At 42.8% G+C, this 17,155-nt stretch overlaps 2 protein-coding genes across 2 annotated transcripts; one reads left to right on the top strand and one right to left on the bottom strand.

Moving 5' to 3' along the window:
- Positions 1-13,135: 13,135 nt before the first annotated feature.
- On the top strand, positions 13,136-14,199 carry LOC131288254 (S-formylglutathione hydrolase). The gene is made up of 2 exons (XM_058317371.1): positions 13,136-13,267; positions 13,333-14,199. The coding sequence occupies exon 2, from the start codon at positions 13,335-13,337 to the stop codon at positions 14,184-14,186; it is 852 nt and encodes a 283-aa protein (XP_058173354.1). The 5' UTR covers positions 13,136-13,267; positions 13,333-13,334; the 3' UTR covers positions 14,187-14,199.
- Positions 14,200-14,274: 75 nt separating this feature from the next.
- LOC131288250 (presenilins-associated rhomboid-like protein, mitochondrial) lies at positions 14,275-15,785 on the bottom strand. Its single transcript, XM_058317365.1, has 5 exons — positions 15,620-15,785; positions 15,318-15,546; positions 14,942-15,239; positions 14,544-14,866; positions 14,275-14,486 (listed from the first exon to the last, which is right to left on the bottom strand). Exons 1-5 carry the CDS (start codon positions 15,667-15,669, stop codon positions 14,295-14,297), a joined length of 1,092 nt encoding a protein of 363 aa, XP_058173348.1. The 5' UTR covers positions 15,670-15,785; the 3' UTR covers positions 14,275-14,294.
- Between the last annotated feature and the right edge of the window lie 1,370 nt (positions 15,786-17,155).

Genomic DNA, 17,155 nt, shown 5'->3' with positions numbered 1-17,155 from the left:
CTTTTGCTGCATGGCGTACATTTCCATTCCATTCAATTGTTTCTCACTCGTTCCACTGCGTTTTGATCAGCCGCAGGTTTTCTTTCATCGCTACAATTTTCCTTTTAACCTTTCTCTCTCTCTCTCTCTCTCTCTCTCTCTGTCCCTCTGCCGTCTCTGTTTCACCCGTAACAATCTGTCGGTTTTCGTCACCCAACCTCATCGTCGGCCAGATATGTTGGTGCCAAGTGTTTTTGCATTTACTGCGTTTTTCCTTCGCGCGTTCTATATGCTTCGCTTTCTTTGCCGTCCGACACTCATTTCACATTCTTTCCATCTTTGCAGTGTCTCATGAATATTGAAAGTTGTTAAGCAGATCATCAGTTTTCGTACCTTTGATTCCAAGCGCAGAGAAAAACCCCTTACTTATACACGGCACATTCTTGAGGCGCTTTATTGTTTTTTTCTTTCTTTTCTTTTGCTCGTCTATTTTCCTTGGAACTCCACAATCTTCACGCTGACGACAAGCTGGGCGCGAGACAAATTGTGGCCAGTGGGTTTTGATTTTCTCCAGCTCTGGTATTACTTAGTCTTTGCTTTGTTTTTTTTTTTTTTTGTTACTGCTCGTTCCGCCACGGGAATGTGGGACTTGAATGTGAGCGCTTCGAATTCCACGCTGCAAACGTCTTGCAACGTCAGGTGCTGTAAAATACATCGCATCAATTTCGATGCAGATTCGGTTCAAGCGGGGTGATAATTAAATTCCTCTTTCACCACGAAGCAGGTATTTAAAAAGTTTCCCCGGAGTGGCTCATGGTCTGAGGGTGTGATTTCATTTCGTTACGATCTTTTAAAAACGTTTCTTTAGAGGTCCTTTAGCTATTGTGAGAAATAACAAGGAAAGAAAAGCATTGGAGTATACAAAACTATGCCTGATTCATGCATTAAGTGCATTGCCATACTTGCAGGGAAAAGCTATTTTATTACTCCTTTTACCACTGTTTAGCGCGATGGCCAAGGCGTTTAGTGACACCTTCCAAAACATTAATACGATCGCCGGAGCTATTAAGACAGCGCGAGCGCCGTTTAGCAACTCCATCCAAAGCATTAAGAAGATGACAGACCCTTCTAAGATACAAAAGGTCAAAAATTCAAACCACGAAATGAAGCATCCACCTCTACAATCGACTCTTTGAACAAAAGCGCTCACAAAAGGCTCGGAAAAATGACTGCCGCTAAAAGGTGCGGCGAACGGTCTAATAGGTGCGGTCAACGCGCAAAGGGTGCTCCCATTATCTTAGAAGGGTCTGTCATCTTCTAATGCTTTGGATGGAGTTGCTAAAGGGCGCTCGCGCTGTCTTAATAGCTCCGGCGATCGTATTAATGTTTTGGAAGGTGTCACTAAACGCCTTGGCCATCGCGCTAAACAGTGGTAAAAGGTGTATTTTTCTTGTCTTGGCAATGTTTGCAAAGTTTTGTGTTCTTTTAATTTCAAACTATAGTAATAGTTAACGGTGTGTATCGTATCATTTATTGAGTGTTTAAAATCCAATGATACAAGTTAAATAATTTACTGAAATCTCACTTCTCACTCACCGATACTGGTCCTACCCCTAAAGCACACGAATATGTAAATATATTTAATTACAGGTGTAAGATAAATTCTACCGCATTTTACGAGTAAATTAAATACGAAACGAATCATTCAGGCATAAAGTTACTAGCATAAAGTTCAAATATACCCTATTAAAGCTTTAAAGCAACTACACCTGATAGAGATTAGCAGGCACAAAGGTAAAACTTTGAAACACACGCGCACTTCACAAGATCAACACTGCCAACTTGGAACTATTTAATCTCTCCATTTCGCAACAAATAGCCTAGCTGACAGCAAACTGAATCATTCGTGTATTTATACACCGAACTTGCACGGTTCCGCAGCCGAAACAACTTTCCCGATAGCTTCACGCCACGGACTCACGGACGAAAAAGACAAATGGCTTTGCAGCAAAAGTTTGTCAACTTCCGGTCCAACTGCTTGACTTTCGCGTTCGCGGGACGCGCAACAAAAAGCAACCGAACCGCCACCTCTTGCGACGGTTTCTCCAGCGGGAAGTGCGGGTACTTTGGCCTACCGAGGCCACTCTCCCGACCCCTCTCGCACACCCGCACATACCCAGTTTCCGCCGCCCAGCACGGAGCGTGGTTGAGTGAATTTGATGTAGTGGCCAAGTTGTGCCACATACCGTTCGCAGAAACCTCAACGCTCGACGGCTTCTTCATCCTTCCAGCAAACAGTACGCCACGCCGTACGCCGGGTGACCGGCGCTGCTTAAATCTACTGCATATTTTATTCATAAATCATCCGAGTGATGAGAATTTTATTTGTTGAAAAAATTTATCCTCCAAACGTGATTCAATTTGCATTGCACGTGAGCGCGTATGCGAAGCGTTCGCCACAACCCACTCGAGACCCGTGGAAGCCTTCTCCGGACAGACAGAGCGTACGTAAGATCGGCTGGCTCGGCCCCGCCGTTGGCCGGATTGCGCTCGGGACGTTTGAAAAGGGATGCCAACCGGGAGCCAAATCCCATTCGCGTCCGGTGTGACAACATCGCGTTGCCCCACGCGGAGTGTGACCGTGTGGCACGTAAAACATTTCAGCACCGTCTCTGGGTGCGGGAGAGGAAATACAAAAAAAAAATAAGAACGTAAGAAGACGAACACGTCATTCCTCCCGTGCCATGACCCCCGATTCGAACGATGGAAAAAAAGGAAACGACACTCAAACGGAAATCATCCAACATCAGCTAAATCGTACTGCCGCGTCTTGCGACCGTTGTCGTTGAGGAGGGTGTGAGGCCCACCGCTTTTCCCGTGACAGTGACGGACTAGCTTCTTTGTAGTGAGGTGGCAGCAGCGGGGGAGGAATGACGACCCTCCGCCATCATATACCATACGGCACCCACTCCGGCTGCTGTGGAGAAAATGAGAAATGATAAACTTTTTCGATTTGCCAGTCATCTGCTGAAGTTCCGTTCCGTTTGGCTTGGAACGGGAAATGGAAAACACGAAAACATGGGCCCCACAGACCAAACATCCTGGGCGGCCGGTTGGAAGGGGGGCTGACGTGGTGATGCGCATCTCACACGAATCCTGGACGGCCTTCCAGGGAAGCAACAGGGATTAAATTTTAGATCATATTTACTGCTGCTTTCTATTATGCGCCCTCGTTCGGATGTTGGTCAAGTTGAACGTGTTGTCACTAAGCGATGTTTAGAGGGGGAGAGAGAAACAGAAAGACACTGCAGCTGTTCCACACTAACGGACGGATAAAGCTCGTTTGCTGGTAACTCATTCGAACGCCATTTGACAGATGCCCCATTTCCGGCAGTTGAAAGCAGCTTGCCCAACATCCACACCACGATACACTACTAAGGTTAATATTACTGCACGGAATGACCAATGAAGAAATAGTTGTTTCTACAGTAAGTCAATAAAATATTCCAACTTTAACACTTGGACGCCTTTACTTTTACGTTTTGAACAATTAAAAAATCAAAACTCTTTTTACCACTTTCCTGGTCAAATCGCCAAAGGTTCACTGCACTCTTGCTCTTTACATTAATGGATATGCAGAACTCACGTACTGGTCAAGTGATTTTGGCAGTCTTTGTAATTTTTAAAATATTAAGAATTCCCCTACCGAAAGCGGATAAAAAGGTCCCAAAGATTGGTTTCTAACTTCGTAGACCAAGGGTCGCCATACATTTCCCAAAAAAGGCCAGATGATTAAAAGGAAACCGAAAGCGCGGACCGGATACCTTAAACGATGATTTAATGTTTTCAAAGTACTACCCTTTGGAACGGAGTATCAACTATCTGAATAGTAAAGTTACATGAAAAATGTAAATGACAAAATATGTTGAACTTTATTTTTGAATTTTGATTTTGTTTTTTCAACATAAAACGAGGTCTTTCAACAATATTAATCTTAATTTTTGGGAAAAAAACAAACCTGACATCGTGAGCAAATCTGATAAAAATTGAGCCCTGTTTTAAACCATAGAGTAACCACATTGGTCTTTGAGGTCTAGTTTCAATAATAAGTTGTCTCATGTCAGCCCGGTTAGTTCTTTGATGTTTGCAGATACCATTTATAAAATGTTTTTATTTCTGCTCCATTATAGAACATCCTATGAAAAGACTTGCACGCCTGTACAACTCAAATATTGATATTATTTATTCATTAGTCATTCAATTTGATCTCCAATGCAGTTTTTTTTCCATAAAAGTAATCTAAAAGTAACGCTTCTGTAATGTTAAAAACATATTGCAAAACTATAATAAATGTTGCTTATTATTTATCAATGCTCAATGTTTTATTTTGTAAGAAATTACTGTACATGTAACGATACTTTAGCAAGTGACTATAAGCGATCCACACGTCAATAGCAATAGTCCATTCATGTCCAAGTGGAAAACTTTGATTGAACCATTTTAATCCACTACTTGGTTTACGTTCACTTTCGGCTGCAATGGTAGCTGTTATCATCATTTTAGATCTCCTGTTCTCATCGCCTCCTTCCTCCCCCCTCCCACTCATCTCTCTCTTTTTAACATCACTTACTTCAGTCGCAAGATTAACGAAGGTAAGCTTACCGGACTGATTCGAGCGAATCAAAAACAGAACCCCATACAGAAGCGAAAGTAGCAATGAACTCCAACCTTCGTATATTGCAAATAAACAGGAAAAGGGGAACTAATCCTCCGCATAGAAGGTTTCACCATGTCACCACCTGAATGCCCTACTCAAAGCCTCCATCTCCGGGCATTCAGATTGAACGAATGTGGATCTATTTTTGAAACCACTCCTAAACCCATATGTGCCGTGTGCTCTTTTCAAGTGATACCAGAGCAGATAATGCCACAGGTCAACATATCCTTACGACTAACCCCACGGGCAGCAACCTGTCCCGGCAGCATCCGTACCACAACCAACCATAGAAAGTTCGATGTGCCACAAATCTATTCAAGAGAGCAATACAGCAATGGAAGGAACCAATTCGTAACTCGAGTGTATTATTGATTGCCCATGAGTGGTCCCTTCCCGGTGCTCCAAGGGCAGGTTTGGGGCGGAAGTTGGGATGTAAAACCAGGAAACATAGGAAGAATATCAAACGTCTCTTTTCAATCCTTGCACCGGCCGTCGGATGCACACCGGATGCATTCCCCCCTGGTTCACCTGCGAGGTAAGTTCAAACGCATTAGTACCTTAGATGCTCCGACCCGAATGAACTAACCCGGCTGCGGTGAGCTTGCAACAGCACCATGCTCTATATTAAATCAAATATTTAGAAAACAACTCCGTTACATTGACAGCCCGGGCGAGCGACGTCTTTATCTATCTATTTTTGAATAACGACGTACCTTCTGTCCGGAGCCTCCGTTTGGCCACTGATCGTACCAATTTAACCAAGCGGGCTCTCGGACCGGTGAACCGTTCGCATCATAAGTAGCAAGCATCCATCAGCAGACAGCTAGAAGAGCACTTTCATGGCACATAGGCTGTTAACACCTCACGCATGGCTACTTCTGCATGGATGAGCAATGCCGGCCGTACATCAGTGCCAGATCATGTCCTGAATGAGCACAAGAGCATTGATGGCGTTCCGTTTGGACTGTGCAGAACATGTTGTTTCATCTCTTCATCCATTAACATGGCAAATTGATTACAAAAGTGTATACATTATTGAACAATCCATCACACTGTTAACAACTTTGCGTCGTGCTGATAAATGGGCGAAGGGATGTACTATCGTTTCTCTTCGCATTTCATACCATGTCGCATAAGAAGCTTTCCATATCAAATAGATTGACTTGTCGCTTGCATCCTTTTTTTTGTAAAGTATGCATACATTAAAAAATCTTACAAACTTGTTAAAAAGTGTAATGTTTAACGATTGCATATTGAATACTTATTTTTTTAAACACATATCAGTTCCTATTAAATTGTAGTTTCTTCTTCTTCTTCTTGGCGTAACGATCTCTTGGTCATGCCTGCCCGTTAAGGGCTTACGAGACTTGTTTTCCTGTTGTACGTGGTCATAGTCAGTCCTCTCGAACAGGGGAGGGTCCGGTCTCGGTTGGGATTCGAACCCACGCCGTCGAGGTCGTGAGCCCCGGCGCTCATGGGCCGATTTTCTAACCGGCGCTACCGCTCGGCTGTCGCGGACCCCCAAGATTTTGTTTTTGGTTTTGTTTTTTTTTTTAAATTGTAGTTTATAACTGTTAATTAATGTGCCTGCTCTCGACCATAGCTTAAAGTAGTTAAATTAAATGCTAAAGTAAAAAACACTCTAGACTCTTACAATCTTCTCTACTACAATAACTACATACTTCATTTAAAATTAAAAATAGTTTAATCAACAACTTATGTGTTCTTCCATGCCGAAGCACATGGAATCATGAAAAATGTTCTTCTTGAATTGAGATAAGAATAAAAGACAGCTTTTCGAAATCTTGAATAAAATCTATGTAAAAGGAAAACACACAAAATGGAGATCACCGTTGTTTAAAAATGTTTATTTATATTTCTGTAGTTAAGTTCATTTTTTCTTATGTTTCTTCTAAAGTTTACTTATTTTTTTATTAGAAATGATAAAGAATACTTGTTTGTATGATCAAAATTAAAAAGACCCATCCTGTTAGTAATTCGGAGAAACAGTGAATAAAACCCGCTCATTAATATTCTACCAGCATTCTGTCCCAACAGAGGCATAAAAAAGGGACTGCACATTTCAAGAAAATCATTCCCAGAAAACTATTAAAACTTCCTCATTCTCTACATCCTGTCTGATAAGGCAGATGAAGTAGGCTCAAAATGTCTCGTACTATTATTTTTATTCCCTCTCATAGAGTCACCTCGCTAGAAGAAGCGAAAAACTTTGAGCCCGCCTGTTGCTCAACCCTCATCAACCCATTTTGGGCGCGCGTCTAAGGCATAAACATTGCGAGGAAAACCCCACACAATATTGTCCCGTCGGTCGGCAAACTTGGTAGTAGTATTTTCACTGGACACTCTCCGAAGATTTGGCATTCGATTGGCTCGGGAAATGCGATTTTGTGAATTGGTTCGCATGTTCGCATGTAGACTGTGTCTTAGTAACTAACCATTTCCAAGATCCCTGTTTTTCGGGGCCTTCTCTGTAGGAACTGAAGCGCACAGCACCTAAATCGTCTCGACCCACAGCGAGGAAAATGAATGTTTCGTACGGAGCCACTGGGGATGGATCATGGATCAACGTTCCCCTGCATTTATGCGCCGCCATGCCATGGCAAGATAAAAGCACTCGTAAAAAAGCCGAACGTACGGCTAAGGTAAAATAAATATATAAATAAGCCGTGTATCCTTTCCTCGTCGGGACTTTTTAGAGCTTTTGTGCTCGATTTTCCCCCCTTTGTAGTACTCTTTCTTTCTTTTTGGCCAGGGTTTGACGCATATCTAAGATTTCGCGTGGTCCGCCACGCCGTGAAATGCCTGTCAGGAGTACAAGTTTTACTTCTCCACACTTTTCCCACGGGATACCCGGGTACGTTCGCTTCTTCCTGGTGTTGCACAGACGTGCATGAACGTTCGTCGGATCAGATAAGCTGCCTGGGGGAACCGGTAAAGTGGCACGACCCCGAGTGAAACCCGTCCATCGTGGACGTGACTCTCACGGCATCGATTAAACTGATTCCCTCGGGGACAGCTTCAGGGACGCCGGGCCCAGGAAGCCGGAAACACAGGTTTAACCAAATGAAAAGAGGAACCAGAAACCCAATGCAACGTGACCGACAAGCTAAACCCACGCCTCAGCCGCGTTCATGGCGGGGTGGCGTGCTTCATTAGTTCCTTTCCCTGCTTTCGTTGCTCAAGAGAGGTGGTGGAGAGTTTTGGGGCGATTTCTTTTATTTTTCCCTTTTCGCTAACACCTTCCCTCTTCCGTGTCACTGGACCATTGAACCATCTGGGTCGGTTCTCTTGCACAACCTGTCGCACCCTGACGACAGGTTGAAAGTCAAAGTACACATAAAAGCATTAGCGGTAATGGTGAAAATTATGCACGCCTTTCACCGCGCGCCCATTTTGTCCGCGTGCCAGCTGACTCTCCGGTGAAAGATGTGCCATAAAACAACGGTGTGTGACGATATTTAATACCCCGAGCTTATGCTGCGTTAGAATATACGAGTGGCCTTGTGTGCCTGTGGCCCTGTACAGAGGTGATCGCCTACGACGCCCTGGCAGCCCAGGTTCACCTCGGAGAGACTCCGTAGCGAAGGTTTTCCTTCGAGATTAGGCACCATTTCTAGGGCACCGTTGGCACCAGCAGCAGCAGCAGCAGAAGATGCTCATGTTTAATCTTAAGCTACTGACAGGAAAGTTTACGGTCTAGTGCACGAAATAAAGGCACACACCGAATGTGTAATGAAGCGAAAACGACCTGACAGCACATCGTAGCGCAATAGTGCCTAGTAAAGGGGAAAAGGAGGAGGAAAGGGGGCATTTGTGGCAAGCGCGGGGATCGTGCGAAAGTACCACAGCAAGTGCCATCGGTGTAAATAATACAACACTCCACTATTTTGCCATCCTACCTTTGGCTCCCGGAAATCTTGAGCAGCGGGTGCTTTACGACCGCGAAGGTTAATGTAGCGATAGCAAAAATATATAACAAACCTAGATAAACAATAGTGAGCATCGTGACAAATAATTTGCAGCGAAAAACATGCTATGGAATGTGAACATGTTGCTTTAAACATAGTCAAAACCTGTACTTCGAACCTTTATATTAGTAAATCATGAGCAAATACTCACTCGTTTTACTTAGAAAAATTGTATATTTTGAGAATTATTAATGGAAGGCTCCGAAAAACGAGCTGATTGCTGAAAATTATTCCTTAAATTCTATAACTCCGGCTTAAGGGTAGCTCTAGTAAAATTAACCAATGAAAATGATCGTAAAGAGACGTTTAATGAAGAAGTAATTTTTTCCATGTACAATTACGTGGTAACATTATAAAAGTAATAATAAAATGTGCTGAATCAAAACGTCCAAACAAGTTTGTTGAGGTTCTTGACTACTTTTCCATGTTTTAACTCCATTAGGTGGGTAGGGTTGGCAAATTAAAGGTTTATTATACATTTATATTGTATTTATTTTATAATAATTAAGCTTATTTCACAAAACAATGCTGATTACGGATTACGGAAGTCGTAACCAGATAAAATACGGATTTCCTTTGGAATTTTTAAATTGCAACATGCTTGTTTCATTATTTAAAAAGTCCTTCATTTTACACTCACGAGTCATCCTGCCATCAGATCATGATGGGAAAAGAAAAGACATTATTTTCTTGCTTGACACAATAGCTAGACACTTTGAGTTGAAAAGTAAAAAATATAAAATTAGAGAAGCCATTCCACGAGAATAACTATTATAATATGAAAACCCGCTATGTAATTTGACTTCTAGTTCATATTAAATGCATGTAATCTATTCACGGCAATAACCTGGCATAAGTAAATTTTATCACTAACTTGCACTAGCCACAAATTTTAAAATTGATAAATATATTACAATCATAAACTTTATGATTTATGTACATTTTTAAAAGGTGTTTCATACATTTGCTAAAATACAATAGCTACAATTCATCTTCAAGACATGTATCTTGGAAAGTCTGCCACAAGAGATTTAACAAGTTTCACATTTTCGTTCAGTAACACGCTTTCGGTTTGCTAACACGTGGTTTTGATGGTAAACAACTGATCCTTCATCAAACACTTCGCCACGTTCTAACATGCGTTTACTTTTTTTTATCAAAAAAGAGACCCGTTGTCCGAAGTTGCGGGTTCCACTGCAACCAATCTCCACCGTCCCATCATCAATCCACATCCATCTTGCGTATTCACTGAAAAAATCGGACAAATTGCGCCACCTGTCAACGTGTGACGTGGGAAGTTTCGATCGGGCGGTGCACAAACAGTACCTATCATGCGCTACCTTAGGGTGATTGTCGTCCTAAAAAGTGCTGCTCGCGAACCACAACACAAACACCTTCCGCCGAAAGGGTCCGCGGTGGAGTCAATTAAAATGCAAATGAGAAACTGAATAAAATTGCTCGCAATCAGCGCAAACTTTGGCCGACGTAAAAGAAGGTTGACATACAGTAGACCGTGCGTTGGAAGCGAGACGCGCTGGGAGGACGGGTGCAATCCTAATTCATTAAAGGTCCAAACAACGGAACTTGCTTCCACACCTTCGAGTACACTCGTCCGGGATTTTCCAGCAGATCAGTGAGTTGGCATTCATTAGCCTACAGTATGTAGGGCGTAAGTACGGACGGAAACAGGTGGTTTTGGGTTGAAGCACGGATTTGCGCTTGTTGTGCCTGGACGATGGGCAGCCATGCGGGCAGATTATGGATTGCTAGAAAACCCGTTACGAACCATACGCATTCCGCGGTAAATAAGGGCCCCATTTGGGAAATGTTATTGTTATTTCGTGGTTTTGCAATATATTCATTGGCATTTTGAAGTCAAATTCGAGAAACATATTGCATCACATACAAAAAAGTACTATTACGTGCATAAACACAACACATAAAAATAGAACTATTATGTCCATAAATTGTGCATCAAAGTATCAAAGGGCATTCTGAAAACTTTTTTAAAATAAACAGAAAAATTACTGTATAAACTAGTATATATGGTGACTTTAAAATGTTATACCCCACTTAATGGACCTCATTTTATCTGTAGACAAGTGCGGAACGGATATTCAAGTGCTTAATTAATTGGCATCAATTGCAAGAAGCTGCAATCTTCATTACCTTGAGCTAAGTCATTGTCTTCTCCCCGAGGGTTTCACAAGAAATTGCACTTTACTCGTCCGAACATACAAGAGCCGCTGGATAACTATGCAAACGAAAGAATCGGTTTTTGCTTTAATTGGCAGATGGCTAATGAAAACATTTCCCGCCATCTCTCTGCTCTTCTAACGGCGTAAGGTAACGAAACCATCCACGCTTCTGTACATTCCTGCGCTTTACGTGCTTGCATTCCAATAAAAGTCTCCATCGAGCTAGTATCGGGCGATAAAAGTGGCACAGTTGTTCGACCGTTTGTCAAGTTATTCTTGGGTATAACTAAAAATATCTTTCCTGAAAAGTTATGCTCGTTCAGCAATCACAATAAATACTTTCGCACGTTACAGTTGAGATATCTAAATGCTATTTGCCCTTTCTATTCCTTACCCCTTTTTTGCACGTTTCCTTCAGCAGCCGATCCTTTCAGATATTGTCCTTATGGCGTTCAACAGATGGGGAAAGTTATAGAAATATTTTCATAAAAAGTTACGGGCAGAATACATTTCCAGCTGCACTCTTGAAGCAACACTATTGAATTAGCAACACGTTCGAACCAACGTCAATAGTTAGGGTAGATTTTTTTACTTTCTGCAAAAAAAGAACATGCTGAAGTGCTTTTGATAATAATGTATATTTTATTTTAAGCTTACTTTTGTGGTCGCTGTAAAACTTTCCAACATATGCATAACTTTTTATAATAACGTTTAAGATTTAGCTGGGCATCTACCGGATACGTAGATATGATAAGATTGTATAGTTTAAACAGAATAAGCATGATAAAAGTTGTTAATTTCATAGTAAAATTAATTAAAACAATCCGATATCTTACATTTTTTATTAATTTTTGAACAGATCTGAAACAACTATTTTAATTGAAGGTCAAACTGTATATGAGTACAGCCACGTTGGAAATATCACATGTATTTTAAATCATTGCTTAATGAATGGACGATAAATGGGTTTTGGTGGAATACGTTGAATTATCTATTACAACATATCATGTGAAGCAAAACTATTGTATGTATACCACATTTATTTCAATAATACACCAAAGTCAAAAGTATTGAACGGTCACCTCCTTTCTGCATTACTTATAAAATTCAAAACATTTTGATGTGGTTTAACATCCTCACATTTTTGCTTAAAAAATTACTTATTTGTTTCAAATAGGCCAGTTCAATGGGAGAAACAACTTGAACAAAAATTCAAGAATTTAAGAAACGGTTACTTTTTCAAATACAAATTTTCATAAAGTAACGTATTAGCTCATTAGGCACATTTTTATTGTAGATTTTACTGTAGATTGCAGACCTTTCGTAGATATTGTAGATTATTGTAGGTTGATTGTGTGATCACTAGTGGTGGGGAAACTGAATCCCTACAGGGATTCGAATCTTTCGATTCAAATCCATTCTGAGATCCGGATCTTCGAATCCGAATCCCAATCCGTCATATCATACATGCTCATCCAATGCCGATTTTTCATATGTTGTGTTTAATTCAATGAATGATTTACATAAGAATATCAGTACAGTTGACATTATTCTTCTAATTGTATTCAAACAACACGAACCATCTAGTCCTTTTTGTGAATATGCAGACTAACTGATTTACCCGAGTTTATTCCAAGAAGAGTAGCATTTATTATGTTTTAAATACAATTATGACAGCGTTATCATTCAAATTGAATCCATCGTGGGTCACTTAAACAGTGAAGCTAGTCCTTTGCGATGTTTTTCCGCACTTTCCCGACGGGGACTTTATCGCGGAACGAACATGTGTTTATTCATAACCCGGTAAAAATGTAAATTAGGTGCTGGTCTGAATAATTGTCACTCCGTAATCATATCGGTTCTACTGTATTTCTTTGTTAAAAACAGATTCATGAATGTATTTTGAACTACATTAAATCGTGCAAAAACCTTTATTCATGTCCAATCCATTTAAACCAGCGCCCGCGTCGAGTAAACTGAAATCAATCAAATTCTCTCTAGATCTACTAGTTACGTGACTAATTGAACTCACCTCACCTAGATCGAGTCATATCAATTTCAAATAGATTGGGATCAAGTCAGAACCGAAACAAATCGAGTCCCAAACAAATCAAATCTGATACGAATCCCAAACAAATCAAATCCGATATGAATCCCAATCTAATCAAATTTTTAGAATCCGTCAGATGGGATTCAAATCTTTGGAGTCCGTCTAGGGATCGAATCTATCTCGATTCTGCCAACACTAGACACTTAAGCCCCGGCTTAGTGATAACAAACTTTGCATTTTCATTCGGTGTTTAGTATTAAAGCATTTAGAAAGATTTTTTCTTTTCTGCAACATAGCTCTACCATTCTGAGGATAACACCTCGCGTTTATTCAAGTAAGTATAGAAAACCCATCTGCGTGTGGTTCAACTAAGCATCACTAAACACTCCATTCCCACAGCCATGACGGTCATATCGTTGATTTCTACTACCAAATGTTTCGGGGGACTCCAGAAGGTGTACTCGCACCAGTCGAAGGAGTTAGCATGCGAAATGAAATTTGCCATCTTCCTGCCGTCGGCCGCGGACGATCGTAAGCTGCCCGTTCTCTACTGGCTGTCGGGGTTAACTTGCAATGAAACCAACTTTATTCAAAAGGCCGGTGCCCAGCGTTACGCCACCGAGAACAATCTGATCATCGTCTGTCCCGACACCTCGCCCCGAAATGTTGAAATCGCGGGGCAGGACGATTCGTGGGACTTCGGCTCCGGGGCCGGATTCTACGTCGACGCTACGCAGGAACCGTGGAGTAAGCACTACCGTATGTTCAGCTACGTAACGCAGGAGCTGATCGAGGTGGTGAACAACAACTTCCCAACGGTGGCCGATAAGATAAGCATCTCCGGCCACAGCATGGGTGGTCATGGGGCGCTTATCTGTGCACTGAAAAACCCCGGCCTGTACAAATCTGTTTCGGCGTTCGCTCCCATCAGCAACCCTAGCAAGTGCCCGTGGGGAGAAAAGGCTTTCGGCGGTTACCTGGGAGCGGACAAGAAAGATGAATGGAAAAACTGGGACGCTTCCGAATTGGTAGCCAGCTACAATGGTCCACCGCTGGAGCTGTACCTTGATCAGGGATCGGAAGATAGTTTTCTGAAAGATGGCCAACTGTTGCCTCAAAATCTAGTCGATGCCTGTCGTGCGGCCCAGGTGCCTTGTGTTCTAAACATGCGCGAAGGGTACGACCACAGCTACTTCTACGTTGCTTCATTTATTGGCGAGCATATCGCTTACCACGCCAGACACCTGCAATAGAGAATTTGCCGTGTCCCTCTCGAAGCTGAATGATGAATGATGAAGCAATAAAGTGTTGAATTTTATTTCTTTTATTTGTTTTTCGTGCTTTTACTTCATGCTTGAAGGTCATTTTCTTGGTGGCCCTCTTAGTTCGTGCCAATAACCGATAAAGTACTCCCGCATCGGCCACACGTTCTGGCTGCCGATGTAGCACCAAAACAGCCCAAACATGGCTCCACCAAGATGGGCGGCATGGTCAAACACTTTCCATCCGAGTAGTACGCCGGCCAAATCGATACCCATGATAACTTTGATGGCCTACGATGAAAAAGGAATTAAGAATACCCCTATATGTGCAATCACAGTTATGCTTACCGCGCCAGCCGAAAACGTGTACATCGGCAGGAACAATATGCTTAGCTGAGTGTCCGGATACTGTGTGCACACGTAGGAAAGGACGGCCATAATAGCACCGGATGCCCCAAGCGAAAGTCCAGGTTGCCGTGAAATCGTTTTTAACACGTGACTTGCGAACGATGCAACCACACCGGCGCTCAGGTACATTCCCAGGAATTGCTCCCTTCCCAGTGTGGCAACGGCGGCGTGCGAGAAGCTATGCAGTACGTACATGTTCGCCAAAATGTGAAACAATGAGTAATGGCTGAACGTGGAGAGAACCATAGGCCAGCAGACGGCTTCTGCAAGGAAAGCAATGAGTTTTCCTCCATTAGTTTCCAACGGAATGATTCTGACCCCCCTGAGATGGTTCTTACTTGCTGCGGGGTTTGAGGCGAAATATTTCACCATCGTCGGCGCAAGGCTTGGGATCCGCCAAAGACCATAGACAAGTACGTTAAAGGCGCAGATCGGAGCAAATATCCGCTCCCCGGGCGAAAGTCTGTTCCACCAACCACTCAAATCCTTTTGCCACTGCTCCATCTCGTGTCGGTTCTGTCGCATACGATCCTTGAACCAATTTACGCTCAGTTTACTCCGCAGCGCCTGCATCGCACGAGAGCGTACCGTCTCATACTCCCAGATGGAAACTGCCACGAAACTACCAGTGCTAAACTGAAACGGTCGGTTTTCGAATGTGAATTATTTGTTCTAAGTTGACTTTCGAGTAGGAGAAACAAAACCTTAGCTTACCGCAACCGTGAACAGAAATGATCGCCATATTTTCGACGGATCAATATAACCGGACTCGATTACGATACCTTGCACCTCTGTGGGAACGATCGTTTGCTTTGGCGCAAACGATTCCGATCGCGTGTTTCGAGCATTACGTGTGTACCGCAGTATGTTGAGCTGCCGACCAACGCCTCCACCGCCAACATTGTGCAATATTATTCGAGGATACTGTATCAGCGAATTAGCCCTGTTGGAACACCGGAGGGAACTGCCGGTTAAAAACAAACATTTCGAGCGGGATGTGAACCGCAGACCAGTACCTGATTGCAGCGGGGATCTCCCGACAGTTTAGCAACAAACGGAGAGCCATTTCTAGTTCAACTAGAAGGTACACTAACGAAACAACGTCAAACTATTGCATCTTACAATACGTATACTATTTCACACCGTGTTACACAAGTTTTCACTGTTTACGAATCGCACGAGAATCAACCACACAAAACAATAAAACGTCAATACGTCAGCTGACGTTTAAACACACTACCAAGGTTTATACTCGCTTTGGATATGACTTTGTGCAATAAAACTTTCCTATTTCCTGTTTTGCTCGAAAGCACTTCATTAGAGCGGTCTTATATGAGAATGAAGTGTGTATCGAATTTTAAACCTTCAAGATGAACTCGTTCATCCGTGGGATCATATTAAAGCTACAACAATTCGGTCAAAAAATGGCATAAGGGAATGCGCACAGCTTCGCCTACAGTCATCTTGCACTGCAACAGCTGATGCAGCTCTGTACCAGTTGTCAGTTTGCCAATCCGATCACTCTCGTTCCTCTGTCCATTTCGGTTTTCATTTAGTAGTACTGCTAATATCTTCCGCGCTGCTCCTGCTCGGTCCAGTCGATGGTGTGCCGCAGAGACCGTCTCTCTTCTTTGTCGTTCCGCTGCCAGCTCGAGGTAGCAAGGCCACTAAACCCGACGGAATGTCCCACCAGCTGGCCATGCCGTGTGTGTAGCTTTTGCCGTGATCTTAAGAAAAAAAGTCATTGCGTGCATTCCCTGTAAAACCGTGTGCACCGAGAAGTTACCTCCAGCAGTGACAAGTTCGACGATTGTGTCAAAGTGTCTACCTTCCGCTCTGCTCCATCCGGAAGGCGAAGGATGTTGAAAATGTTTTCCAGTGCCTTCTAACGCACAGGCATACACACGCACACCGACCCCATCAGCCTGGTGTGGCGTTATCGCCCGTCGTCAATCGGCTTTATCCGTTTCGGCAGCCCTACTTACTACTACCACCGCGAAGCCACCGCCATCGAATGCAAATCGTCCACAGAAAATCTCGCAACCACCAGTGGTCCATCGACATACGGCGACGCGGTTTGACGCGATCTTGAGCACGGTGCCATATCGGTGACTTAGTGAGTGTCGGAGGCAAATTCGCCATTTACATCTCGCCCGGATGTGGCGCTAGTAGTGGCCAACGTCTCACTAAGATTTACCAAGTTTTCGTGGCTACTACCACCTCCAAAAGGAAAGCAAAACAAACCAAACCAAGTGCAGCATACCCTCCGTTACAGCAAGATGTAATTTTCCAGTTTGAAGCTCAGTCATTTTTCCTCCCTGGCGTTCGGTGGAACAAGTGGAAATGTGTTGGCGAATGTGCGCGGCGCCTGTGATTAAAGTGATGTGAAAAGAAAAAGAAAAAATAGCAATAGTTTCTTACGTCTCTCTGCTGCCCATTGTGTGAAAAGAAGAAAAAAGGGCAGCAGTAAGAAAAAAAGCTTCAACTTTCGGGTTCATTTGCTTTTCCTTTGTAGTTTATTTTATGTTCGCCCATTCGCTCCACTCCATCCT

This window comes from Anopheles ziemanni, chromosome 3 (assembly GCF_943734765.1).
Source record: "Anopheles ziemanni chromosome 3, idAnoZiCoDA_A2_x.2, whole genome shotgun sequence".
In the NCBI taxonomy this organism is placed as follows: Eukaryota; Metazoa; Arthropoda; class Insecta; order Diptera; family Culicidae; genus Anopheles; species Anopheles ziemanni.
This window is presented reverse-complemented; position numbering and strand designations above follow the sequence as displayed.